Raw genomic sequence first — 27,571 nt, forward strand, 5'->3', positions numbered from 1 at the left:
ATGAGCAGAGATCCTCTGTCACTTTCCCGTTCACCAGGGCATATCACAGCTCTATTGATTCCATTACAGACAGTCAGAAAAATGGGATTTTCCCCATTCAGGAGGAAAAGAAACAAACAAAAGCTTTCAAAACTTTAACCTTTCCATGGGGATTTTCTAAACCAGTGGTTCTCATCCAGGGGTCCAGGGGCCCGGGAGGAGCACAAGCAGGTTTCAGGGGTCCACGAAGCATGGCCAGCGTTAAACTCACTAGGGCCCAGGGCAGAAAGCCAAAGTCCTGCCACACATAAGAACATAAGAACGGCCGTACCGGGTCAGACCAAAGGTCCATCCAGCCCAGTATCCTGTCCACGGCCAATGTCAGGTGCCCCAGAGGGAGTGAACCTAACAGGTAATGATCAAGTGATCTCTCTCCTGCCATCCATCTCCACCCTCTGACAAACAGAGGCTAGGGACACCATTCCTTACCCATCCTGGCTAATAGCCATTAATGGACTTAGCCACCATGAATTTATCTAGTTCTCTTTTAAACGCTGTTATAGTCCCAGCCTTCACAACCTCCTCAGGTAAGGAGTTCCACAAGTTGACTGTGTGCTGAGTGAAGAACCTCCTTTTATTTGTTTTAAACCTGCTACCTATTAATTTCATTTAGTGACCCCTAGTTCTTGTATTATGGAATAAGTAAATAACTTTTCCTTATCCACTTTCTCCACATCACTCATGATTTTATATACCTCTATTACATCCCTCCTTAGTTTCCTCTTTTCCAAGCTGAAGAGTCCTAGCCTCTCTAATCTCCCCTCATATGAGACCCATTCCAAACCCCATTCCAAATCCCAGTCCAAACACGAGACTGGAGTGTGGGCCACCAAGTCCCACTACCCAGGGCTGAAGCCAAAGCACGAGCAACTTAGCTTCACAGGGACCCCCTGTGATGTGGAGCCCTGGGCAATTGCTCTGCTTGCTAACCCCAAAGCCGGTCCTGGCTTTTATATGCAGAAAAGCAATTGTTGTGGCATAGCTGGGCCATGGAGTTTTTATAGCAGGGCGGGGGCGGTGGTGGGGGGAGGCCCAGAAAGAAAAAGGTTGAGAACCTCTGTCCTAGATGAAACCGCATGACAACTTTCATCTGTGTAATTATGAATCACCATTTCAAAACTAAACACATTTTCATTTAGACTTCAAATAGTATTGTGATTCTGTATTTTAAATCGGATTTTTTTAAAAAATTCTTCTGTAGGGCATTTAAAATAGGCAAATTAAAAGGGCTATTTCCCCACCAAACACAGACACACTGTCCTTTTCCACTTGGAAAGAGAGAGAAATGGTCAAAATGTGGGCAAACATATTATTCAAAATGGAATTTTTCCCAAAAAAAATGTTTAGAAAAATTCAGGATTTTCCTCCCTGAAATACTACATTTAGAACAATTTTGGAAAATTAAAAACTTAATAAAAAAATTCCCACAAAAGTTGATTATTTTTCCTGACCTTTTGTTTGACCAGCTGTAGATTGCATTCTGCCTGCCCTCTAAGCTCTCCCTCCTCCCCTCCAGGTGTTTTCAGCTGAATAGGAGATTCCCCATCACCTCTTATCCTGAACAGCTGTACAGTGTTGGCTGGGTGGCTGCTAAACAGCTGCTATACCTGCCCCCTCCCTCCCCAAGAAGTTACTGCATTTTATTCTTCCCCAACTCTTCATTGTCCTTATGGCCTGCCCATCCCATCCCTCCTGGACCTCAGAGCTCCTCACCAGGCAGCTCAGGGTTCCTTCTCCTTCACTCCCCAGTGAGTGAAGCTGATGCCTTTCCCCTTCCCTGCACCATCGCTTACCCTTGGGTCCGGAGATCCTCTCAAGACGTGCCCAGAAGCTGCAGTGCCGCGTGGGCAATGGCCCTTTGACCTGAGACTCATTCTTGCTGATGTGGAAGAAGTTCTTCTCTGTGTTGTTATAGAGAGGCCAGTGCCCCTTGCTCCTGTCTGTCCCTGTGGGACTCCTAGGGCAAGAATGTAGCCAGCCAGGTCAGGAGAGAGGAAAGGAAATATACCTGAGCTGCTAGGGGTCTCAAACACAGGGGGATGTGGGGCAGTTTATCCCCATACCAGAGTGTGTGTGTGTCTCTCTCTCCACACACACACACACACACACACACACACACACACACACACACACACACACACACACACACACACACACACACACACACACACAATGCTGAGGGCATGCTAGCCTGTGTCTGATCTATGGGCCATCACAGACCTCAGTGAAGCTGGTGTGTATGCTAGCCATCTTCCATTCAAGTTAAGTGAGGAAGCCATTACATGTCCTTTTGTTTAGAGATAGCTGAAACAACAGAAGCCACCGCTGGAGGCACTGGACCACATATGAAGACCTGAATGGAGCACTAACGCTGGGAGAATAAGAGGAGTTTCCCTTGGACTGACTGCAAACTCAGGAGCTGGGGTATTAATTGGTGGATCAGATCAGGGTGTGTTAGAAGCAGACAGGACCATAAAGCCAGAGAAGAGGCTGGTAGCATGGCCCTGAGAGGGAGCAGAGTCTGAGCTTCTTCAGGCACAGAACTGGCTGGAGATGCACACTTGGATATTGTGAAAGAGGAAACTCTGTTATCTGTTCCTGCTGTGTTCAGGCACTAGGACTTTGCACACATGCTTTGTAAATCAACAGGATTCCACTAAAGAAATACCCAACTCATACTAGGGTGATGAGACAGCAAGTGTGAAAAATCAGGACAGGTGTGTGTGTGTGTGTGGGGGGGGGGGTTATAGGAGCTGATATAAGAAAAAGACCCCAAAATTGGGACTGTCCCTATAAAATCAGGACATCTGGTCACCCTAACTCATACAGTCAACTTTTCCTCCTACCATAAACAACTCAGCAAGGCCCAAATTTTGGCTAGCATCTTGGACCAAGGGCATCCTTATTTTTTAACATTTCTTATGGTCCCAGGCCGCTCAGGAGCCAATGACCAAAATTTTGTCTTTTCAATATGGCCACCCTCTTCTGCTCTCAATGGGGCTGAAGTGACAAGATTCCCCTTAGTCAAATGGCCACCATCTTCCATTGGACTTAGTAGAGTTGAAACCACAGGATGCCCTCAGTTAAAATGGATACCAGGTCCCATTTATCCTCTGGGACTCAAAACCTCAGGATTCCCTCCATTATGAAGACCGCTTCTTGCCTTCATGACTGTGCACTGAGGCTGACTCTAGTAAAGACGGCCACTGGTTCCCAGAGTTGCTAATGGGATGGAAGCCAGGCTGTCCTCTGGGAGGATGACTGTGCTGTCAGAGAGCAGGGAGGGACAGTGATGGGAGCAGATTAATGTGGGCACAGGGGAAAAAAGGGGCAAGCAAACATGTAAGGGCAAGGGAGGGGCATTGGGGGGCAGGTGACTATGAAGAGGGGGAGGGGAGGATGCCATGTTATGCCTTACCCACTTCTGGCAAACTCCGCCCAGTACCGCATCACCCTACGGCTGAGTGCCGCCTCAGCCTCCGTGTGTGTGTGGTTGGCTCCTGCCTCGGATGCCAGGGTCCCGAAGAGATAGAGTAGCTCGGTGGTGTGCACCGCCCCCATCCAGTGGGGCCAAAGTGAGCCGGAAGAGCGGTGTGCAAAGAAGTAGACATACACGGGGGTCCCAGCCTTCGCCAGCTGCCCAGCCAGCTCAGTCATGGGGCACAAGAAAAGGTAGTCGCTGGCAGCTTGGTTAATGGCCCAGCGGTGCTGCGCCAGGCCGCGCCCCTTCCCCTCTTGGCTGTACCTCAGCACTGCTGCCTGGATGGAGATATTTGGCAATCCTGGCACCATGAACCTTACCCCCTCCACCAGCTCCTCCCAGCTGATTAGGCTGTCATTCTCCAGGCTGAATCCGGGAGCGCCGAACATCAGAAACATGGAGCCTTCATTGGCAGTGATGCCAGTGAGGATGGGTTTGGTGTGGATGTGCCCGGCCTCCAGCAGCCGCCGTGGCTCATCAGGGAGGAAATCCCCATCCACCGTGGGCAAGAAGGGGTAATCAACCAGCCTCTTGTTCCTTGTGATGGTGAAATCGTGTCGGACAAAATCCTCTGAATCTTTCCTCTTCAGACAGTCTACTACAGCACCATCACTGCCCTTGCCACAGCCCATCAGTCGTCCGAGTGCCCGGGCTCTCTCCCTGGCCTCCTTTGCACTCAGTGAAGCCCAAGGTGCATTAGCAACTCCGCTCTGCAGCGCAGCCCGGGCAAAGAGGTGCCGGCTTCCTGGTGAGAGGAGGTGGAAGGCAACCGATGCACCACCAGCGCTCTGACCAAATAGCATCATCCGTGCTGGATCCCCACCAAAAGCAGCTACATTCTTCTGCAGCCAGCGCAGTGCCAGGCGCTGGTCCCACAGGCCGGCATTTCCTGGGGCGGCTGGTGGCAGCGAGAGGAAGCCCAGCGCCCCCAGCCGGTAGTTCATGGAGGCCACAATGACGCTCTCAGCGGCGGCTAAGAAGCGCCCATCATAGACGTCAAGGGAGGCTGTGCCGAGGAAGAATCCCCCGCTGTGGATCCAGACGAGGATGGGGACCAGAGCCGGGGGCTGGGGCTGGGGTACCCAGAGGTTCAGGAAGAGGCAGTCCTCTGACAGCGGTGTGGTAGGCAGCCACATGGCACTGCCAGGATAACCAGAAAACACTTGCTGCGGGCAGGAGTTGCCGTAGCTGGTGGCCTCAAGGACGTGCCTCCAAGGCTTGTGGGGAACTGGCTTCTTGAAGCGCAAGGGCCCCATGGGGGGCTTGGCGTAGGGGATGCCCAGGAAGGCAGTGACTCTGCTGGAGCCGACTAAGAGGTGCTTGCCCCGGACGGGACCACTGCTGGTGAGCACCACAATGCCATCATCGGAGGCAGAGCCAGGGCCTAGCAGGGAGAGGAGCAGCAGCAGGCAGGGCAGTGCAGGGAGGAGTGCCAGCATGGCAAAAGCTGGAAGGGGAAGAACCACCCACAGGGAGTTATTTGTTGGGCCAGTACCAGGTGGGAGACATAAAGCCTGGCTGGTGGTGTGGGGCCAGAATGACATGGGATGGACACACTGCCCCATCGCATGCCTGGATCATCTAGCTGTATCTCATTTAATCATGCCTCCAGCACTGCTGCTCCTAAACCCCTTCTCTTGTCTGCCTGTGGCACATAACAGTCTAGTCTCCTGTGGCTCTCCTTGACTCTGGGCTCGTTTCAGTTATGTAGGGTGTCAACTTTGTAATATTTAAAAACTGGACATTCCAGCAGGAGTGTTAGAACCTCCTCTGCCCTGCCTTTTCCCTCTGAGGACCTGCCCCCCATTTGCTCCTCTTTTCCCCTTCCTCCATTGCTCACTGCTTTTTCTCTCTCCCCCCATTCCTGTGGTGGTTGGGAGGGACTCACCTGCAGAGCCAGGGCAAGGAGCTGCAGCCACTGGACTCAGGTAGGAGGCAGCTCTGGCTGAGTAGGGGCTGGCACAGGTGATAATTCAGCACGTTCCTGCCTCCCCTGCCCGCAGTAACCAGACCTTGGGTGTCCAGTCAGTAGACTTTCTGGTCAAAAACCAGACACCTGGCCATCCTAGTTATTGAAGCTGATGTGAAGGTGCTGGTGGCCTGTGATATACAGGAGGATGGTCTGGGTCAGGGGTCGACAACCTGCAGCATGCATGCCAGTTTTTACTTGTACGCTGGCCAGGGTCCTGGCTGCCACCCCTGCTCAGCCTTCTGCCAGCCTGGGTGAACGGAGCCCCAGACCGGCAGCAGGTTCATGATGTGGGGGGGCTCAGGGCTGGGGCAGAGGGTTGGGGTGTGGGGTGAGGGCTGTAGGGCTGAGGATGAGGGGTTCATGATGCAGGGGGGGCTCAGGGCTGGGCAGAGGGTTTGGGTGTGGGGTGGGTGCGGGGTGGGTGCAGGCTCTGGGCTGTGGGTGGGGGTGTAGGAAGGGGAAGGTAGTGCACGCTCTGGGGGAAGGGGGAGGTGGTGCACGCTCTGGGAGGGGGTTTGGGGATGAGGAGAGGAGGGGCGGGGAGCTTAGCTGCTGGTGGGTGCAGAGCACCTGCTAATTTTTCCCTGTGGGTGCTCCAGCCCCAGAGCACCCATGGAGTCAGCGCCTATGCGCACTGAATTCCTGCAAGGGAGCACTAAGCAATGTGGGCTGGAGCTATGCTAAATACTGGGAACCAGCACACTCGGCATATAGCCATAGGCACCGACATGGGTGGCAAGTTTGTAGAAATTTTGGTGGTGCCCAGAACCCGCTCCCCAACTCTGCCCTCCCAAACTCCGCCCCCTCCTGCCTAAGGCTTTGGGCAGGGTTTTTAGGGGAGGTCTGGGGTGCAGGTCCTGGGCTGAGGATTACAGTGCAGGAGGAGTGCAGGCTTTGGGATGGAGTTTGGGTGCAGGCTCCGGGCTGGGGCAGGGGCTGGGTGTGCAGGAGGGGGTGAGGGGTGCAGGCTTTGGGATGGAGTTTGTGTGCAGGCTCTGGGCTGTGGGTGGGGGTGTAGGAAGGGGGAGGTGGTTCACGCTCTGGGAGGGGGTGCACGCTCTGGGATGGGGTTTGGGGATAGGAGGGAGTGCAGGGGTGAGGGCTGTGGGGCTGAGAATGAGGGGTTCATGATGCAGGGGAGCTCAGGGCTAGGGCAGAGGGTTGGGGTGTGGGGTGAGGGCTGTGGGGCTGAGGATGAGGGGTTCATGATGCAGGGGGGCTCAGGGCTGGGGCAGAGAATTAGTGTGCGGAGGAATGAGGGTTGGGACTGAGGATGAGGAGTTCATGTTGCAGGGGGCGCTCAGGGCTGGGGCAGAGGGTTTGGGTGTGGGGTGAGGGCTGTGGGGCTGAGGATGAGGGGTTCATGAGGCAGGGGAGCTCAGGGCTGGGGCAGAGAACTAGGGTGCAGAGGGATGAGGGTTGGGGCTGAGGATGGGGGGTTCATGCTGTGGGTGGGCTCAGGGCTGGGGCAGAGAGTTTGGGTGTGGGGTGAGGGCTGAGGATGAGGGGTTCATGCTGCGAGGGGGGGCTCAGAGCTGGGGCAGAGGATCAAGGTGCAGAGGGATGAGGGTTGGGGCTGAGGATGAGGGGTTCATGATGTGGGGGGGTTCAGGGCTAGGGCAGAGGGTTGGGGTGTGGGGTGAGGGCTGTGGGGCTGAGGATGAGGGGTTCATGATGCAGGGAGGCTCAGGGCTGGGGCAGAGAATTAGAGTGCGGAGGGATGAGGGTTGGGGCTGAGGATGGGGGGTTCATGATGCAGGATGGGGCTCGGCTAGGGCAGAGGGTTTGGGTGTGGGGTGAGGGCTGTGGGGCTGAGGATGAGGAGTTCATGCTGCGGGGGGGGCTCAGAGCTGGGGCAGAGAATTAGGGTGCGGAGGGATGAGGGTTGGGGCTGAGGATGGGGGGGTTCATGCTGTGGGGGGGCTCAGCTAGGGCAGAGGGTTTGCGTGTGGGGTGAGGGCTGTGGGGCTGAGGATGAGGGGTTCATGATGCAGGGGGGCTCAGGGCTGGGGCAGAGAATTAGGGTGCGGGAGGATGAGGGCTCTGGCTGAGGCTGGGGATGAGAGGTTCATGATGCAGGAGGGGGCTGAGGGCTGGGGCAGAGGATTAGGGTGCAGAGGGATGAGGGCTCTGGCCGAGGTTGAGGGGTTTGGGGCGTTGGAGAGGCTCAGGGCTAGGGCGGAAGGGCAGGGTAAAGGAGCCTACCTTGCCATTATCGGAGGGCAGGCGCTGGGAACCTGGGGCAGCAGACAGCAGTTCTACCGGGAGCCGCTCTACTGGCAAGCAGGCAGGGGAGAGGCAGGCTGCTTTTGTCAGGCAGGGGCGCGGCACGGTGGGGAGGACACGCAGGGGGAGGGGTGGCAGGCGGGGGCTGGGACCCGCTCCAGGCAGAGACGTGGGGTGGGAGGCCCGTGGGGGCCGGGCCCGATCCAGGCAGGGCCGGGGGAGAGACCCAGCTCCAAATATTGCTGGAGCAGGGCACCCAGCCCTGAATATTCCTGGAGCCCGGGCACCGCAAATGTATATAACCTGCTGCCTATGGGCACTGACTCCATGGGTGCTCTGGGGCTGGAGCATCCATGGAAAAAAAAATAGTGGATGCTCAGCACTCACCAGGAGCCCTGTGGATCAGCGTCTCCCTCCCCAGCCCTCTAGCTCGCCGGCAGGCCCCGTCAATCAGCTCCTCCCACTCTCTCCCAGCGCCTGCCACCCACTGCAGGAGGTACAGGGTGGGGAGGAGCGGGAGCAGGAAGAAGCAGGGGAATAAGGTGAGGGCAGGAAGAGGCAAACTGGGGGAAGGAGTGGAATGGAGTGGAGGTGGGGCCTAGAGTAGAGCAGCAATCGAGCACCACTCCAGGAACTGATGAAGTCAGCGCCTCTGCACATAATTCTCACCCCGAGACTGGAAGAGGGGAGGGATTGGGAGCACCCTCTGCCATGACCTATTATTTCGGGCTGTATCATCTCCAGAAGGGGTTCTCATTAAGTGGAGATCCCTCTCACCTAGATTAAAGGGCCACCCCACAGCCTCTCAGAGCCTGGCATGGAACAGCTATAGCTGGTGGGAGAGATAGCTCAGTGGTTTGAGCATTGGCCTGCTAAACTTAGGGGTTGTGAGTTCAATCCTTGAGGGGGCCACTTAGGGATCTGGGGCAAAAATCAGTAGTTGGTCCTGCTAGTGAAGCCAGGGGGCTAGACTCAATGACCTTTCAAAGTCCCTTCCAGTTCTAGGAGATAGGTGTATCTCCAATTATTAGATCTGAGGAAAGATCTCCACTCTCCATCCCTTGCTGTCTCCAACTGGAGCAGGCAATTCCTCCAAGCCCCACCACCTCCCCATAGCCAACGGGGCAGTATATAGGCCTAATTTAGCTAACATGAACTAGCAAGTGGCACATCCACTTTGCCAACTGTAGACAAACTGGCAAGGACTTGACAGACATCCTATCTGTTCCTCCTTGTTCTAGTGATTCCCTGTGAGTCACTACTTTTGGTTAGCCTAAACCACCCCCAGGAAAACTGAGAGAGATGCACAGAAAGAAAGCAGGAATCGTGCATGGCACTGTGTGAATGCCAGTGCAGATGTGGGCATCTGGTGGGCACTAACAGTCAGCAAGAGGGGTGTCAAAAAGGAGTGACACATTTTTAATATTCCTCCATCTTCCTGGAACACCTAGTGAAGTGTCACCATGGGGAAGTGCCTCTCACAGCCATAAGAGCAGCCCTGCAACTCTATGGGTTTTTTTAAAAAAACCTCTCATGCACCCTAAGGGGTTGTCTACACTACACAATTAGCTTGACTTAATTTAGGGCCATTGAAAGCCGCTGCAGTAATTCAATGGTCTCTGGGTGTCCACACTCCCCTCCTTCTGCTGGTGGCACACCAGGAACGCTTACATCGACTGAAGTGGAGCATTGTGGGGGCATTGACAGCCACATAGGGCTCACAGCTGGAGCCCCCGGGCCACCAAGGTGACTCCGGCTCAATTTCACAGGAGGGAGCCTCCCAGCAGCGAATTTGCCAGCTGCCTTCTGCTCAGAGCAGCAGTGGAGAACTCACAGCTGGAGCTGTGAAATTGACAATTCACTGCTGTGAAATTGAGCCCTGCACCAGGCTCAGGAGGTGAGCAGCCTCCAGTGCCTAACTGACACCTGGCGGAGGGCAGCTGTGAGCCCACCACCGGCTCAATTTCACAGCAGGGAGCCTATCAGCAGTGGAATTGACATCCTTGTACATTTCAGGGCTCCAGCTGTGAGTCCCAGCTGCTGCTCTGAGCCAGAGGGAGCCCTGAACCTGACAAGGCTGGTAGCCAACAGGAGGGGGTGTAAGTCAGGCAGTGTCTAGAGGGACACTGCATCACCCTAATTATTAAAAAAAGAGGGGGGGGAATCCCTCTAACTGCTGCCCTGGCTCTTCTGTGATGTCAGGTCAAGTTCTGGCCACTTATTACAACTAATCCCTGTATCAATACAGCTCCACCTAACTCGATGAGCATATTGGCAGAAGAAGAAGAATGGTTTAGCTTTGTGTTGGGCACAGCATGGCACAGAAACCAGCAGATTTTATTCTGGATAGGTCAGGTTGGTTTGGTCTCAGGAGATCCAGGGGGACACTACCCCTGGACAAAAAGAGCCACCTTGTGTTAGCAGGGAAAGCAGATAATGTGGCCCCTTTCTGATGAAAGATGTTGTTGTAAAATAGTGGATGTTTGGTTCTTGCAGGGATCTGGGTTCTTTTCCTAGCTCTCCTTGATATGAATTTGTGTGGTGCTTGTGAGACAGCCCCTTCCTGGCTCTTCTCCATCTGCTACTCTGCACAAACCTGATTGGCTGGGGGAAGTGCCAGTCAAACACTAAATCTAGTAGCTACTGGCTAAAGGGTGGGGAATGTTATGACCTCATAGCCTGGAGAGGAGACCTTGTAACTAACACTCTGTTCTGTGCTCACTGCCAGCCAGACCAGAGTGCACATGGGGTGAGTATTGCACTGGCATGGAGCAGTGAGTCTGTGTGTGTGTCTAGACAATGTGGGTGGAAGAGAAGAGCTGGTTGAATGACTGCTGTGCCAAGTCTGTATAACCCCTGCTGGAGAGCCTGACCTGGCTCTGCTCCTGGTTTAGTGAACAGTGTTGTGCTGTTGTTAAGTGTGGTGCTTGTTTCAGGGACTAACTCTGGGAACCCCTGTCCCAACCCTGGGAATCCCCCACCTGACAGATGTCCAGTAACAGCTAACATAATGGTGAATGGGCAAGTGCTAGTTTATAGCTCCCCTGAAGTTGGGATGGGAGGAATTGGTGACCAAAGCTGTGATGCTCAGAGGAACATTAAGAGCATTGTGTAGAAGAAGTAGGATTAAAGTTCCTTACTCTTTAGTCTGTCTCCCTCAAACCAGGTGTAAGCAGTGTAGCTGTAGCTTTATCAATCCCAATTATCATCTGCGGGTGAACCCTTTTCACAAAGCGATCACTGTGCGTCTGATCCAGGGGTAGTCAATAGGCAGACTGCAGGCCAAATCTGGACCACCGGATGCCTTAAAATGCATCCTGAAATCTTTGTATTTATTTATTATCATTATTGGTTTTTTTATTATTTTCTCTGGAGTCTGGACCTTGACTCTCCTTTGCTTGACAAAGAAATTTGGACCTTGACAAAAAAAATAATTGCCTCCCCCAGGTGGCCTATCAGTTCTCCTCCTCAAAGGAAACCTGCACAAAACTTTCAAAAGAAGAGCCTGGGAGATTAAATTCTTTACTCTGCTAGACACTAAAAATCATGGACTGACCAGACACTGAATTTATGGCTTATTACAACAATCTGTAACCCACTAACTCCTCTTTTTGTCCTATGAGGTGTTAAAAGGCAACTCTGCCTTGAATGGTCCCTTACAATATGGGTTAACTGCATATGCTAAACAATCTGTTCCAAATTGCATTTAGCTGTGAGGTCCTCTCCCAGCCCTGAAGAAGAGTTCTGTGGAGCTCAAAAGCTTGTCTCTCTCTGTGTTTCCCTGGAGAATTGAAATTAGACAGGGTGTTTTTTACAGGGGGGCGAGGGGTGAGACCGTGAGGGTGAAGATGGGCTGTATGTTTTCATGGGCAAGGTGATTTGGCACTAACTCCTGGCCCCACATTTTAAATATTATAAAACACCAATAAACATCAGTGTTTGAATCTGATGATTTATTGGTGATTATTAGAAATCTTCATTTGAAATTATTAGATGGGCCAACACCCTCAAAATGAATGTGCTGACAGCTGTGTGAGGAAGCTTGTCTGTGTTCATACTTTCCAAAGCTATTATGCTTTTTTCAGACACAAGTAGTTTATCATGTGTATGCCTTTAAAGTGTGTATTCATGTTTCAATTTCAATTCAAATTTCCAACCAACAACTACATGGGATTTTTTTTCCCAACTAGAAAAATTTTAAAACAACTAGATCTAGTTGGAGAACAACTAAATTGGCAACGCTGTGCTAGTTGACCACCTGAGGGGGGAGGAGATCCCTTCTCTCCTCCCATCAGAAGTTCATAGATTATCAGGGTTGGAAGGGACCTCAGGAGGTCATCTAGTCCAACCCCCTGCTCAAAGCAGGACTAATCCCCAGACAGATTTTTGTCCCAGATCCCTAAGGGTATCCCTCAAGGAGTTGAGCTCAGAACCCTGGGGTTAATAAGCCAATGCAAAAACCAATGAGCTATCTCTCCCCCCCTGCTTATTGGTCCAATAGCAGATATTACCTCACCCATCTTGTCTCTCAAACAAAGTATGAGATTTTTACCAACCCTATGGGACAGACCGACAGCACGTGTGACACTTGGCAAATCTGTCTCGGGATGCTACATTAGAAGTCCTGGTGCATCCCCCAGAGAAGAGGTCCCTATAAGCAGGACTCAGCAGTGCTCCCTCTAATTTTTCCCATGCATGTGCAGAATGAATTTTGCTTTTGTGCACCTATATGGAGGAGATGTGTGACACCTCACCTCCATATTGGTGCACATAACAAAATTCATGTGACGGGGGTGGGGCTGAGGCATTCAGAGTGTGGGAGGTGGCTCAGGGCTGGGGCAGAGGGTTGGAGTGCAGGAGATGAAGGCTCTGGCTGGGGGTGCAGACTCTGGGGTAGGGCTGGAGATGAGGGGCTTGGGGTGCAGGCTCCCTGGGGCTACAGTGGGGAGAGAGGACTCCTCCCAGCTCTCTTTCCCCACAGCATCACCTGGGCTGGGGGTCTGAGGCGCCTCTCCCTGCTGCATCAGCTCTGGGGCTGGGGCCGTGAGATAGGTGCCTCTTCCCCGCCGCAGCAAGTCCAGGTCTAGGCTGCGTTGGGGCCACGGGAGGTGCACCTCTTCCCCATGTGCAGCAGGTCTGGGTCTGGGCTAGCTTGGGGCTGGGGGAGGGGCATCTCTCTCCCAGCTGCATCAGCTCCTTGGCTGGATGAGAGGCATCTCTTCCCGCCGCAGCCCTGAGTGCAGGGGCGGCTCCAGGCACTAGCATGCCAAGCGGTGGCCTGGGGCGGCAAGCTATGGGGGGCACTCTGCCGGTTGCTGCGAGGGCGGCAGGCAGGTTGCCTTCGGCGGCAGGCCTGCGGAGGGTCTGCTGGTCCCACGGCTTCGGCGGACCTCCCGCAGGCTGCTGCCCAATCCACGGAACCGGGGACCTCCTGCAGGCAAGTCGCCGAAGGCAGCCTGCCTGCCGTGCTTGGGGCAGCAAAATACCTACAGCCACCCCTGCCTGAGTGCCTGTGTGACACTTAATAGGCTGCTGCACAGCCGTGCAGCCAAGCAGCTTAGAGGGAACTTAGGGCAGGAGTCCCCTTAACTATTCCTGATCCCCTTTAAGAAACACCCCTCCCCCAGTCAGTAACTCCAGGTCTCTGCTGCACTCGCAGCTTGGCTCCATCCTTTACCCAGCTCCCTGCTACAGGGGAGAGGCCCTTTCACATCAGGGGAGCGTAGGGTGACCAGGTGTTCTGTTTTTGACCAGTTGAAAAGGGATCCTGGCGGCTCCAGTCAGCATCGTTGACTGGGCTGTTGACTGTCTGGTTGGTAGCACCACACAATGGGACTGGCAGGCTCCCTGCTAGCTTCCATGCTGCGTGGCTCCTGGGAAGCAACAGCATGTCCCCCCTCCAGCTCCTATGGATAAGGGCAGCCAGGGGGCTCCACACGCTGCCCCCGCCCCAAGTGCTGCCCCCACAGCTCCCATTGGGCAGGAACCATGGCCAATGGGAGCTGTGGGGGTGGCACCTGTGAATGGGGCAGCGCCCAGAGCCACTTGGCTACGCCTCCACTTAGGAGCCGGAGTGGGATGTGCTGCTGCTTCTGGGAGTTGTTTGAGGTAAGCGCTGTCCAGAGCCTGCACCTTGACCATGTCCTGGGACCAACCACCTGCCCAGCCCCAGCCCTGATCTCCCTCCTACCCTCTGAACCCCTTGATCCCAGCCCAGAGCCCCCTCCTGGACCTCAAATCCACCATCCCTGGCCCCAACCCAGAGCCCGCACCCCCAGCCAGAGCCCTCGCCTTCTCTCACATCTCAACCCACTGCCTCAGACTAGAGCCCCCTCCCACCTTCTGAACTCCTCATTTCTGGCCTTACCCTGGAACCTGTACCCCCAGCTGGAGCCCTCACTCCTTCCTGCATCCCAGCCCCCTGAGCCAGCACAGTGAAAATGAGTGAGCCTAGAGAGAGAAATGATCCAGGGAGTCTGAAATCCCTTCACCCATGCAGAGTGGGAGTCCTACCAGAGCAGGGTTGATACACTTTGGGGATGGACATACCCTTTGGATGGTATGTGGTGGCCTAGAGCTGGGGATAGGACCCAGGAGTCCTGAACACCCACCCCGACTTCTTTAACCACTCCACTCTACCTCACTCCCCTCCTAGAGTCAGGGAGAGAAACCATGAGTCCTGACTCCCAGTGTACAGCTAAGGTATCCTGATTGTGACTTGAACCCCAGCTTTGGGCGGAGGGGGAGGAAGGTTTGGTGTTGTGGTTACAGTTAAGGGGAATATAAATCAGGACTCCTGGATTCTATCACAGCTTGGGGAGGGGAGTCTAGTGGGTTAGAGCAGGGGGGAGTGAGAGACAGGACTCCTGGATTCTATTCCTGGCTTTGGGAATGGAGTGTGGGGTAGTGGATTGGAAATGGAGGGAGGCTGGGAGCCCAGACTCCTGGGTTCTATCCCCAGCTATTGGGTGGGAGTGGAGTCTAGTAGGGTAGAGCAGGGGGGCTGCGATTTAGAAACTATTCTATTCCCAGCCCTTAAAGCAGCTTGAAAGGCTGTGTAAGGGAATTGCTTTGGGAGGGGAAGAGGTTCCAGGTTCAGTCCTTCTGAGATGTAGTTAAACCGTTTGGACCTAGGGTGCCCTGTCTCAGAGCTGGTGGAAACCAAACACTCACCTTCCTAGTTCCCCAATTGCAAGTTGGGCCGCTCTCTCTGTTTCACAGCTCAACCTGAAGAGGAATGGGAGACCTCAGGAGTCTTCTGCTACTGGAATAACAGCCAGGGAGCAGTCACTGGGGGACTGTTTATCCGAAGAGCACCAACCAACCCCACTGGGCTTGGCCTGTGCAGGGGGAGGAGATAAGATCCGGACTGCAGGGGAGCCCAGAGCAGGGGTCGGTGATTGGGAAAACATAAATAAACAACCGGTGGCTTGCAGAAAGAGAAGATCTGTGGTAACTGGTAGGCAAGTAGCTCTGAGGTGGGGTATGGCAGCTGGTTAACAGCCACTGCTGCTTAGGTATCCCTAATGGAGCCCCTCTGGGGAGGGACACAGCAGCTTTTAAAATCCCAGAGCAATACAGAGTTGCTATCAGAGGGCTCTGTGTATTGCTAAGGGAGGGGAGGCTGCTTGCTTTCTCTCTCTGCTCAGTGGCTGAGCTTCCTGGGTCAGGTCAGATGCTGCTCACCCAGTGAATAAGGGGATCATCTAAACATGAAATCTGGGTAGAAACAGCTCATTGCTAGCACTTTAAATTATGATCCACACATTAGCTGTGTCTTGGGGGTTGGTTCCTTCCCTTCTGCAGCAAAGCTTTGGCTAGAGTACAAGCTTAGACCTACTTGGCAAAACACCCCATTGCATGGGCTGATAGCTAAACGAGCTGTTGCCATGCCAGATTGCTAGCGTCCACATGGGTGTGGTCTGATATATTGATCTGATTCAGCTAATAATTAATGTTTGATTCATGTTATTATGAATCATTCTGTTATTAACTGGGCTTCTTTATTAGTCTATTATTAATATGCTTATTTCCTTTTCAACTTAGCTTTATTTCGTTCACTTAATACATTATATAAAGTTGAAAAGCTGTGTTAACAAATGTTAATTCCCCAGTGATCTGAAGCACTAAGAGGACTACGGTTAGTTCTATAGCACCTTGAAGTGGTCTGTTACATTCTAGTCTGTAGTTCTCAGAAGGGAAATACATCTGTGGGAAACGGAGCAGCTTGGAGGGTCTTACAAACCTGCTGGAACTGCTTGAATCCAGGACTGATTGACATGGGTCCAACTGGGTGTAAATCTGTGGAAATTGCCCCATCTCTGTCTCTCTTTCCAGGGAATAATCAGTGGCTTTATTTCAGGGTGGACTGATTTAAATAGAAGTAATTGACATCACTAAAACCTCGATTTCACTGATCAGTTTTAATCTCACCTTGCATTTTAACTTTTTAGTTACTTTCCTAAAGAAAGGTTGATTCTCATTGGTTGGTACGCATTAAAACCTGTTGCTATGTAATTAAATGTAGCCTTTACATTAAATTTAGTACTTGTGTATAAATATAGTGTAACTTACCAGTTAGCAAAAACATTTATTTGAGCAATTAGTTAACATACATTTCGATTCTTCTTTGTATTTTTTTTCTTATGTTAGAAAATGGAGAATGAAGCATTTCTTATTTACTAGATGATTAATATTTTACTTGTGATTTGTGTCCAGCTGTATTTGGCTGGAAATTGGAATTCAGTTACAGCTGCACAAAACCAGCACTTTTTTATTAGTTAAATAAAACTACCTTCAACATGAGGAGGGAAAAATAAGCTTTTAATGCAAGAACTGTTTTGATAAACAACTGACATTAAACAAAGAAAGTGTGATCTATAGGTAGTGAACTGAACTGACTGTTTCTGGTCACTCTGCCCTTCAAGATTTCAGAACTAGTAGACCTCACCCTGTGACACCTCATTTGTATTCATAGATTGGAAGAGGGGACAAAGTTTTCTTGCTTTTTCAACTCCCAATCATTTTCTTAACATTGAATAAACTAATGTCCCTACACTCTGTTTGCCAGAAGCTGGGAATGGGCAACAGGGGATGGATCACATGATGATTGCCTGTTCTGTTCATTCCCTGTGGGGGACCTGGCATTGGTCACTGTCAAAAGACAGGATACTGGGCTAGATGGACCTTTGGTCTCACACAGTATGGCCACTCTTACGTTCTTAATCATTGAACTGAACTAGTTGAATAAACTGAAAGGAAGAAAATGTTCTCTCTGCACCTGCCAAAGAAGTGTTAAAATCTCGTTTAGCACTTCAACAAATGCTGGTTACGGTGCATAATCAATTACTTCCACCAGTCCAGCTGTTTGACTTTCTTTAAAACTTCAGCATCAAATGTATGTTGCTTATTAATATTTTTATTTAATTTAAATTAATTTAATAGATGATGGTAATGAAAGGCCTTATTGTAGGTTATCATCACTTCACATTTAATTTTAATAGGTTTTTAAAAATGTAATTATTTAAATAAAAAGACAATTGAAATAAAATCATTTAAAAAATAACTTTGGCACTTATCCACCCTGCTTTATTTGCTGACCTCAGGGAGCAGACAGGGTCTTTGGCTGCAATGTTCAGGAGCCCATCATTCAGGGTGCTGACATTCTGGAGTCCAAGCTGGATGCACCTTGTTGCTCCTTTGTAGAACTGCAGCTCCCAGTGATTTCATCTGGAGCCACAGCAGATCAGCATCTCTATCGCTAAATATAAACACAAACATAAACTTTAAGTGACATTAAAGGTGGCCTCAGGATCCCACTCAACAAAACCTTAAAAGCCTGGCCATGAGACGGGGAAAGTTTCCCGTGGACCTTGCCACCTTTGCGTTGAGTACAGTGCCGGCATGCTGTAGGGCTTTTGCTTCTGTCTCTAAGGCCTGGTCTACACTACGTGTTTAAACAGATTTTAGCAGCCTTAAACGCCGATTTAACGCCGCCCCCGTCCACACTACGAGGCCCTTTATATCGATATAAAGGGCTCTTTACATCGGTTTCTGTACTCCTCCCCGACGAGAGGAGTAGGGCTAAAATTGGTATTACCATATCGGATTAGAGTTAGTGTGGCCGCAAATCGACGGTATTGGCCTCCGGGCGGCATCCCACAGTGCACCACTGTGACCGCTCTGGACAGCAATCTGAACTCGGATGCGCTGTCCAGGTATAGAGGAACAGCCCCGCAAACTTTTGAATTTCATTTCCTGTTTGGCCAGCATGGAGCTCTGATCAGCACAGGTGACCACACAGAGCTCATCAGCACAGGTAGCAATGCAGTCTCCTGAGAATCGAAAAAGAGCTCCAGCATGGACTGCACAGGAGATAGTGGATCTGATCACTATATGGGAAGAGGATTCAGTGCTAACAGAACTCCATTCCAAAAGACGAAATGAAAAAATATTTGAAAAAATTTCCAAGGCTATGATGGAAAAAGGCCACAGCAGGGACTCAGTGCAGTGCAGAGTGAAAGTTAAGGAGCTCAGACAAGCCTACCAGAAAACCAAAGCAGCAAATGGAAAGTCCAGGTCAGGGCCAAAAACATGCCGCTTCTACACTGAGCTGCATGCAATTTTAGGGGGTTGCGCCACCACTACCCCACCCCTGTCCATGGATTCTGAGGTGGGGGTTGTAATCTCAACCATGGCTGAGAATTCTGCGGAGGGGGAAGATGAGGAGGAGGAGGAGGAAGAGGAAGACGACCTTGCAGCGAGCACGCAGCACTCCGTTAGCCCCAACAGCCAGGAGCTTTTTGTGACCCAGACGGAATTACCCTCCCAGCCCTCCCAAGCCACTAGCCCAGACAGTGAAGCCATGGAAGCGACCTCTGGTGAGTGGTTTAAAAGCATGGTTTAAAAGCAAGCGTTTTTTAATGATTGATTTGCCATGAGGGCTTGGGATGCATTCACGGCCAGTAAAGTTACTGGAAAAGTTTGTTAACATGTCTGGGAATGGAGCGGAAATCCTCCAGGGACATCTCCATGAAGCGCTCCTGGAAGTACTCCAAAAGCCCTTGCAGAAGGTTTCTGGGCAAGGCAGCCTTGTTCCGTCCACCATGGTAGGACACTTTACCACGCCATGCATGTAGCAAGTAATCGGGTATCATTGCATGACAAAGCATAGCTGCTTATGGTCCCGGTGATTGCTGGCATTCAAGAAACATCCATTCTTTATCTCCCTCTGTTATCCTCAGCAGAGTGATATCGTTCATGGTAACCTGGTTGAAATTAAGGAATTTAATTAAGGGGACAGAGATGGCCATTTTCTTACCGGGCTGTTGCTTAAAAGAAATCCTTCCTTGCACATAGCCAAGCGGGAGGAGGGGAGGAAGGATAGCGCTGAGCTTTTTTGCATTTGGCTAACAGGAATCTTCCCAGCTACCAGCCACGCGGTGGGGGAGGGAAAGGGGGTGATTAGCAGTCATCTTCCATGATACCAGCCATGCAGTGGGGGGAGGGGTAAAGCAATCATCCTAGAGAATTGGATGGGGGGGATTGGCTTCTGCTGCTGCATGTTAACAGGAAAGAAGCATCAGAGGGCACTGTGTATATGAAGGCTGGAGAGGCCGAAAGACAGTGGCTTACCATGGCCGCATGCAAGCTGAATTCTGATGCCTGGACCTACGTCTGTGAGATCTGTAACACCAAAGCCGCAGGCACTCAATATTAAGATGCAAAATGCGACCTTATAGTGAAATCATATGTGCCATGTAAGGTGAATAGTGTTGTTCACTGTGAAAGAGTATAACCATTGTACTGTAAAATGTATCTTTTTAAATACTTCTCTCCCTTTTTTCCCTCCCTCATGCAGCTGCACATTTTTCCAGCCTCCCTACTCCATCCCGAAGGCTATCTCAGATAAGGCGAAGGAAAAAGAAAATGCGAGAAGAAATGTTCTCGGAAATCATGGAAGTAATCCGCAATGACAGAGCTCATCTGAATGAGTGGAAGGACATGGTAGCAAAGTACAGGAAAGATGCCAGTGAACATGAGGATAGGAGGGATGAACGTGAGGATAGGAGGGACAAACGTGAGGATAGGAGAGACGCTCGAGATGAGAGGTGGTGGCAGGAAGATCAGAGGTGTAGGCAGGAAGATCAGCAGTAGTGGGATGCAATGCTGGAGCTGATGCGTGATCAAACTGATATCCTCCGACGTCTGGTGGATTTTCAGGAAGAGCAACGGGGTCAGAGAGTGCCGCTGCAGCCCCTGTGTAACCACCCTCACCACTCACCGTGTTCCATATCTTCCTCGCCCAGACGTGTAAGAACGCCTGGGGGAAGGCTTTGTGCACCCGCCCACTCCACCCCCGTGGACAGTCCAACCAAAAGGCTGTCATTACACTGAAATGTGTTTAATGGGCTTTTCCTTCCCTCCTATCCTCCTACCAAACCACACCCGGGATACCTTGTCAGTTCTCTGCCTCTTTTTATAATTACTTTTTAATAAAGAATACATGATTTTTAAACGATAGTGACTTTATTTCCTTTAGCAAGCTGTAATCGAAGGGGGAGGGTGGGTTGCTTACAGGGAAGGAGTCAATAAAGGGGGGAGTTCATGAAGGGGAAACAAACACAGCAGTCACACCGTACCCTGGCCTGTGATGAAACTCGTTTTCAAAGCTTCTCTGATGTGCACCGCTTCCTGGTGTGCTCTTCTAATCGCCCTGGTGTCTGGCTGCGTGTAATCAGCGGCCAGGTGATTTGCCTCAGCCTCCCACCCCGCTATAAAGGTCTCCCCCTTACTTTCACAGAGATTGTGGAGCACACAGCAAGCAGCAATAACAAAGGGGACATTGGTTTGGCTGAGGTCTGAGCGAGTCAGTAATGTGCGCCAGCGCGCCTTTAAATGTCCAAATGCACATTCTACCACCATCCTGCACTTGCTCAGCCTGTAGTTGAACAGCTCCTGACTACTGTCCAGGCTGCCTGTGTATGTCTTTATGAGCCATGGCATCAAGGGGCAGGCTGGGTCACCCAGGATAACTATAGGCATTTCAACATCCCCAACTGTTATTTTCTGGGCTGAGAAGTAATTCCCTTGCTGCAGCAGTTTAAACAGAGCAGTGCTTCTGAAGACGCGAGCATCATGAACCCTTCCTGGCAATCCCACGTGGATGTTGGTGAAACGTCCCTTGTGATCCACCAGTGCTTGCAGCACCATAGAAAAGTACCCCTTGCAGTTTATGTACTGGGTGCCCTGGTGCTCCGGTGCCAAGATAGGGATATGGGTTCCATCTATCGCTTCCCCACAGTTAGGGAATCCCATTGCAGCAAAGCCATCCACTATGACCTGCACGTTTCCCAGAGTCACAACCTTTCATAGCAGCAGCTTAATGATTGCTTTGGCTACTCGCATCACAGCAGCCCCCACAGTAGATTTTCCCACTCCAAATTGATTCCCGACTGACTGGTAGCTGTCTGGTGTTGCAAGCTTCCAGAGGGCTATTGCCACTTGCTTCTCCACTGTGAGGGCTGCTCTCATCTTGGTATTATGGCGTTTCAGGGCCGGGGAAAACAAGTCACAAAGTTCCATGAAAGTGCCTTTATGCATGTGAAAGTTTTGCAGCCACTGGGAATCGTCCCACACCTGCAAAACTATGCGGTCCCACCAGTCTGTGCTTTTTTCCCGGGCCCAAAATCGGTGTTCAATGGCTAGAACCTGCCCCATTAGCAGCAGTATCTCCAAAGCGCAGGGGCCCGCAGTTTGAGATAATTCTGTGTCCATGTCCTCATCACTTTCGTCACCACGCTGCTGTAGCTGCCGCCTCCTCCTCACCTGGCTTTGCAGGTCCTGATTCAGCATAGACTGCACGAGAATGTGCGAGGTGTTTACAACGTTCACTATTGCGGTATTGATCTGAGCAGGGTCCATGCTTCCTATGCCATGGCGTTTGCACAGTTCACCCAGGAAAAAAGGTGTGAAATGGTTGTCTGCTGCTTTCACGAAGGGAGGGGTGAGGCTGTACCCAGAACCACCTGCGACAATGATTTTTGCCCCATCAGGCACTGGGATCCCAACCCAGAATTCCAAGGGGCGGGGGAGACTGCGGGAACTATGGGATAGCTACAGGATGGCTACCCACAGTGCAATGCTCCAGAAATCGACACTAGCCTCGGACCATGGACGCACACCATCGAATTAATGTGCTTAGTGTGGCCGCGTGCACTCGACTTTATACAATCTGTTTTATAAAACCGGTTTCTGTAAAATCGGAATAATCCCGTAGTGTAAACATACCCTAACAGATACTGAAAAGCACCACACATCCAGGGGCGGCTCCAGGCACCAGCACGCCAAGCGCGTGCCTGGGGCAGCAAGCCGCAGGGGGCGCTCTGCTGGTCGCCGTGAGGGCAGCAGGCAGGCAGCCTTCGGAGGGTCCGCTGGTCCCGCGGCTTCGGCGGACCTCCCACAGGTTGCCGCCGAATCCATGGGACTGGGGACCTCCCGCAGGCAAGCCGCCGAAGGCAGCTTGCCTACCATGCTTGAGGTGACAAATTGCCTAGAGCACGCATCCCAGCTTCCTCCAGCTTCCTCCAATATCTCCTCTAGCACAAGCCTGATCTCTGACCTCATATTCTCTGGAAGCAACAGTTTGGCACTTTGGAGTCTCCCACAGCCTGTGCCTTGGGGAACTTCATCTGTTTTAAGAGCGCTGAGGTCCCTTCTGGGGTGTTGTGGCACAGGGTGAGGTGAGTGGAAGGGTGGGGTCATGATGCTTTTCAGTCTCTTGGGGGAATGGAAAATGTTCAAGTGAAAGAACCTATGAGATTAGAATTTGCTACTGTGGAGGTTCTGGGCCTCCAGTGCTTCCACATTGCCACTGGAGTTTTGCTGGTCAACCTGGAAACTAAACACTGCAGGACATGCTGACCAGCAGGGCCTGAGTGGCAGCTCACAGATTGGCCTCTGCCAGTATATAAACCAGGGAGCCATCAGAGGGAACTATCTGAGAAATGATGCACATATTGCTTGCTTGCTTCTGCTCCATACCTTGTTTTACCATGAGCCTTGGACTCCAGCTCCTGACCCCAGTTTGTTCCCAACCCCATTACTTGCCTTCAGTTTGTAACCTGCCCCTGAATTTCTGGTATCCTGACCCAACTCCGCTACACACGTTCCTGACTGCAGCGTGGTAACTGACCAGTACATTTCAGCCACTCATGGACTGGCTCTGACATCAGTTATCCCTGTCATCTCCCATCCTAGTCCCTAAATAATCCACTCATCAGCACCCAAGATCCTTCTCCAATGGGTTGTGACCACTCAGCAACAATCCAACTTCCATTAAAGAGCTTCATTCCCCATTAATGGGAAAATGACTAAAGGCAGTGATTTCCCTCCAATGATTAGGGTAGGGGTCCCCACAGATTGCATCCCCCCTTACCCCTAACCATGCCCCTCGCCCCCTGGATCTGGGATCAATGATGTGGCTGGGGGTGTGTGTGACAGGGGTAAGTGAGGGCAAGGCTGGGGCTGCAGCTGGGGGTGGATCTGGGGCTGGGAGCAAGGCTGGGACTGGAGCCATAGCCAGGGGACCAGGCTGGAGGTGGGGACAGGAGCAGAGCTGTGCCGAGGTTGGGGATGGGGTCAGACATGGGAATGGGAGCCAGGGACAAGGCTGCAGGTGGGACTGGAGCACAGCTGGCAGTGTGGAGGGGCTGGGTGGTGCTCCTTCCTGGCCCCTCCATAGGGACTGGCCCGGGCCCTGCTGCACCCCCCTAAGGTACCTCCACGCACCCCTAGGGGAGTGCTCCCCACAGTTTGAGGACCTCTGGATTAGGGGGGGTTATATAGTGCAATAATTAGAGAAGAAAAATGGTGAATGTTGGGGGGGGTATATCTATTTTATATCAATAAGGAAAAATCTTAGATTTCAATAACCATTGTGATAGACCCAGGCCAGCTGGGTATAGCAGAAGGCAGATATACTGGCCACTGGATTAACAGTTTTCTGTTCCCTGACTGACCAGAGCAGGGGCTGCTCCAGGCTAATGAGAACACCTGACTCTAATGAACCTGCAAAGAGTCAGGTGAGGCCATTCAGTTAATGTGACCATCTGACTCTAATTAAGGCCCTGCTGATACTATAAAAAGGGCTCACTCCAGTCAGATAGGGAGGAGCCAGGGGTGAGGAAGTATGGCTGAAGGGCTGGTTATTGAAGACACCCTCAAACCATTGTTAAAGGAGCCCTAAGATAAGGGTGAAGAAGGAGAGCTGTGGGGAAGTGACCCAGGGAAATGTAGCAACTCTGGCAGTGAAAGGTTGGCTGCCACCAACTGCTACCATTAGGGTCCCTGGGCTGGAACCTGCAGTAGAGGGTGGGCCTGGGTTCTCCCCCAACCTCCCATTACAGGAACATCTCTGGGAGGGGAAGTCAGGCCCCTGTCAGGACAGGAGGCTGAACAGAGACTGTGGGAGTTCTCTCTCTCCAACCTCCTTGCAGGCCTATGATGAAAAGGGCTCAGTAGACTGTAACCCTGGCCCTAGAGAGAGAAGGGCTATGTGGAGGGTCACAGTGAGCCACTGAGGCTTGTGTAAACCTCCTAGAAGTGCAGGACCCACGGGAGCAAGGTCAGAGCTCTGCCACACCATGTTTGATTATAGACAAAAATCAAAACTGGTGAGATTAATAAGAATATTCAGTAATTAAAGGGAATAGCTGCAAAATCTAAGATCTAATATTTTATTAATTTGTATGGAAAGGAGCAAAACCTGGGGGGATTTTATATCAACATAACAGTTTTCAAGTACATAAAAGGTTGTTACAAGGAGGAGGGAGAATGATGGGATGATTTAGTTGGGGTTGGCCCTGCTTTGAGCAGGGGGCTGGACTATATCCAATCACAGGCACCAACTTTCCTTAGAGCTGGTGGGGGCTCACGCCCCCCCCCCTCCCAGACTCTGTCCATTACCTGCCCCTATTGGACCTCTCCCCAAATCCTTGCCCAAGCCCTGCCTCTTCCCTGAGCATGCCACATTCCTCCTCCTCCCCCATCCCTCCCAGCACTTGCCACTGCGAAACAGCTGTTTTGTGGCACAAGCGCTGGGAGGAAGGGAGGAGAAGCAGGACATGGTGGCACGCTCAGAGGAGGAGGCAGTGAGCTGGAGCGGGGAGCTGCAGTGGGTGCAGCCCATGGAGTCGGTGCCTATGCTTCCAACCCTTATCTTCTATGAGTCTATTAATTGTTCCCATTAACCTCTGAGGATAGGACATGAAGCAATGGGCTTAAATTGCAGCAAGGATGGTTTAGGTTGGCCATTAGGAAAAACTTCCTAACTATCAGGGTGGTTAAACACTGGAATAAATTGCCTAGGGAGGTTGTGGAATCTCCATCTCTGGAGATTTTTAAGGGCAGGTTAGACAAACACCTGTCAGTGGTGGGCTAGATAATACTTAGTCCTGCCCTGACCTCTCCAGCTCCCTTCCAGTCCTATGATTCTGTTAGATATTTAGAGAGAGAAATAAGTAATTTTGCCAATATATTAACCATCAATAAGTGGAAAGAGACCAGCATCTGAGTGGATTTTGTGTAAAATTCCAGTAACTGAGAAAAGGGAAAAATCGGATATGTATTACAGCAGCGTTTGATTACTGGTGAGAAAAAGGCCAAGACTGGAGAGGGTTAGGTCTCCATGTGAAGTAATTCTACAGAAGAGCAGCACTTTGGGGAGGATTTACAGCGATATTCCCTACAGGAACTAGAACGCAGAACAAAAAATGAACATGATTAAGGTTGCTCAAACATCCCCAACTGGGCTGCGCTAGACTCTAGAGCATGGGGCCAGTGTGAATTCAGCCCCCTTGTGTACCTGCGTTAGGATGTGGTATGCCCTGTTCTCATAGCCCAGGGGTTGCAGGATATTAGAGCACAACTGTGGGAGGGTGGAAATACATTTTATTGGACCAACTTGTGTTGGTGAGAGAGACAAGCCTTCCAGCTACACAGAGCTCTCCCTGTCCTTTCCCCTCCCTCTCCAGCCTGTTTTTTCAGCCCTCCCCACCCAGGGCGAAGGGAAAGGAAGCTGTTGCTCTCTGTCTTCAGCATAGCAGGGGTTGAGCTTCCTGGGTCAGTAGCATCTGCTGCCGCCTCCATTGTGAGCCGGGAGCCGGGGCTGAGCCGCTGCTGCTCCCCAGCGGGGTGTATGCGGGGACAGACCTGCGCTAACCTCCCTCTGTGCCCAGCCGGGGGGACTTTCTGCCGCCGGCAGCCCCTGAGCCGGAGCCTGCAGGTGAGGGGAGAGACCCGGGGGAAGGGCTGCGAGCCTCAGAGCTGCTGCCCTCCCTGAGGCACACTCAGTTTCGTGTATGTCAGAAACCGCTTCCCACTGGAGTTTGTGACTTCGCCGTCACTGAGCAGGCTGGAGCAGTGGGGACACGCTCTGCTGCCCGGACCTGCCGTCACAATCTGCTCCCTGCAAGTAACGGGCGAAGGGCGGCACCTGGGAGGGACCTGTGTGCAATTTGCTGAGGAAGGCAAAACAGGTGGAGGGAAGCAAAGGAGAGGGGCAGATTGGCAAAAGCAGGGGCAGGGTCCAGTAGCTGGGGGTTTGGAAAGGGGGAGCTGTGCTGCCAGATAGGTTGGGGGGGGAAGGGTCCTTAGCACATCCTAATTTACTTAGGGTGACAATACCTCCCATTTTGGCCAGGATAGTCTCATTTTTAAGCCCTGTTCTGGCTGCCCCAACTTTTTTGGCAAAAGTGAGCAGTGTTCCCAGGTGTCTTGGCGACTTGATCAGTTGGTAAGAGCAAACAGGACACATGCCTCCTTTTGTCAGAAAAGTGGGGTGCAGAGGAATGTGTGTGGGGGGGGAAGAGTGGCAGTGCCAGCCCCATGTAGAGGGGAGATGGGGGGGCAGGCGGGACTTGAGTGAGCAGTGCTACCAGCATCCACCTTGTGTGAGGGGACATGCAGGGCATGGGCAGGCTGCTCAAGAGGAGGGATAGCTCAGTGGTTTGAGCATTGGCCTCCTAAATGCAGGGTTGTGCATTCAATCCTTGAGGGGGCCATTTAGGGATCTGGGGCAGAAATCTGTCAGGGATGGTACTTGGAGTTGAGTTCAGTCCCCTGCCTTCACAGCAGGACCATGACCTTTCAAGGTCCCTTCCAGCTCTGAGATAGGTACATCTCCATATTAAGCCCCACACAAGGGGGATCAGGTGAGTGGCTTGGGCCAGGCTCACACATTGTTTCATCTTCCCTTTGGGAAGTATAGACACCGTAATTGTATAGTTATTGTGCAACTTAAAACCATTCATTAATGGTAAATAATCCCAGAAAATCACAATTGATGCAAGTAGCAAAGTAGCCATGTCTCAGTTTGTTGTAAAACATTTCCTATGATATTCTGAATGTTTGTTTTATGTGTTTATTTAAAGTATTTGTTCTTTTTAATTTTCCTCTAGCACAAGTTTCTTCTTTGCTATCATGTGTTTTTCCAGGCTGTCAGATTTTCTAGGTTACTATAATACGCCTTCCTTTTCCTTTGATCCACAAAAGAGGATGTCCTTTCTCTAATGTTGTTTTTGCTTCTCTCTCCAGCACCTTAGGGACTGTCTGCACTGGAAAGTTTGACCAATTATACAGATGTAGTTATTCTGATTTAACACTCCCCCCCCGACCATGTGGACATTATTCTACCAAAGCCAGAGTGCCTTTTTCCCATTTAGATTAAACCTCTTCTGAAATGATATAAGCTAAGCCAATCAAGGGCACTCTTTTATACTAGAATAAGTGTCCACATGAGGAGTTAGACCAGTGTAACTATAGCTTTAAACTCGCACATTAGTTTATACTGGTCT

At 51.5% G+C, this 27,571-nt stretch overlaps 4 protein-coding genes across 6 annotated transcripts in view; 2 read left to right on the forward strand and 2 right to left on the reverse strand.

The window, feature by feature from the left end:
- LOC127032866 (myb/SANT-like DNA-binding domain-containing protein 2) overlaps nt 1-20,217 on the forward strand; it is a 37,775-nt gene extending 17,558 nt beyond the window's left edge. The window contains exons 4-5 of one of the 3 annotated variants that reach the window (XM_050920461.1): nt 17,988-18,598; nt 19,579-20,217. In XM_050920461.1, the coding sequence (XP_050776418.1) occupies nt 18,043-18,598; nt 19,579-19,874 (852 nt within the window). In that variant the 5' untranslated portion in view covers nt 17,988-18,042 and the 3' untranslated portion in view covers nt 19,875-20,217. Of the gene's footprint in view, nt 1-2,337; nt 2,756-17,987; nt 18,599-19,578 lie in introns of those variants that run through there. The other 2 variants (XR_007768930.1, XR_007768928.1) reach the window with 2 other exon arrangements.
- The window catches only part of LOC127032795 (zinc finger protein 345-like), a 181,750-nt gene that overhangs the window by 25,628 nt on the left and 128,551 nt on the right, over nt 1-27,571 (reverse strand). The gene's annotated exons all lie outside the window — the stretch shown is intronic.
- On the reverse strand, nt 3,362-5,840 carry LOC127032796 (acetylcholinesterase-like). The gene has a single exon (XM_050920397.1). The coding sequence runs from the start codon at nt 5,083-5,085 to the stop codon at nt 3,454-3,456; it is 1,632 nt and encodes a 543-aa protein (XP_050776354.1). The 5' UTR covers nt 5,086-5,840; the 3' UTR covers nt 3,362-3,453.
- Nucleotides 25,978-27,571, forward strand: part of LOC127032814 (zinc finger protein 436-like) — a 74,261-nt gene continuing 72,667 nt past the window's right edge. The window contains exon 1 of the mRNA XM_050920427.1: nt 25,978-26,001. The gene's annotated coding sequence lies outside the window, so the exon portion shown is untranslated. The remainder of the gene's footprint in view (nt 26,002-27,571) is intronic.

Source organism: Gopherus flavomarginatus, chromosome 12 (genome assembly GCF_025201925.1).
Source record: "Gopherus flavomarginatus isolate rGopFla2 chromosome 12, rGopFla2.mat.asm, whole genome shotgun sequence".
NCBI classification, from domain to species: Eukaryota; Metazoa; Chordata; order Testudines; family Testudinidae; genus Gopherus; species Gopherus flavomarginatus.

Bases quoted from the DNA above. Each gene is read 5' to 3' on its own strand.
- LOC127032796 (XM_050920397.1), bottom strand. From the start codon at position 5,085: ATGGGGCAGTGTGTCCATCCCATGTCATTCTGGCCCCACACCACCAGC.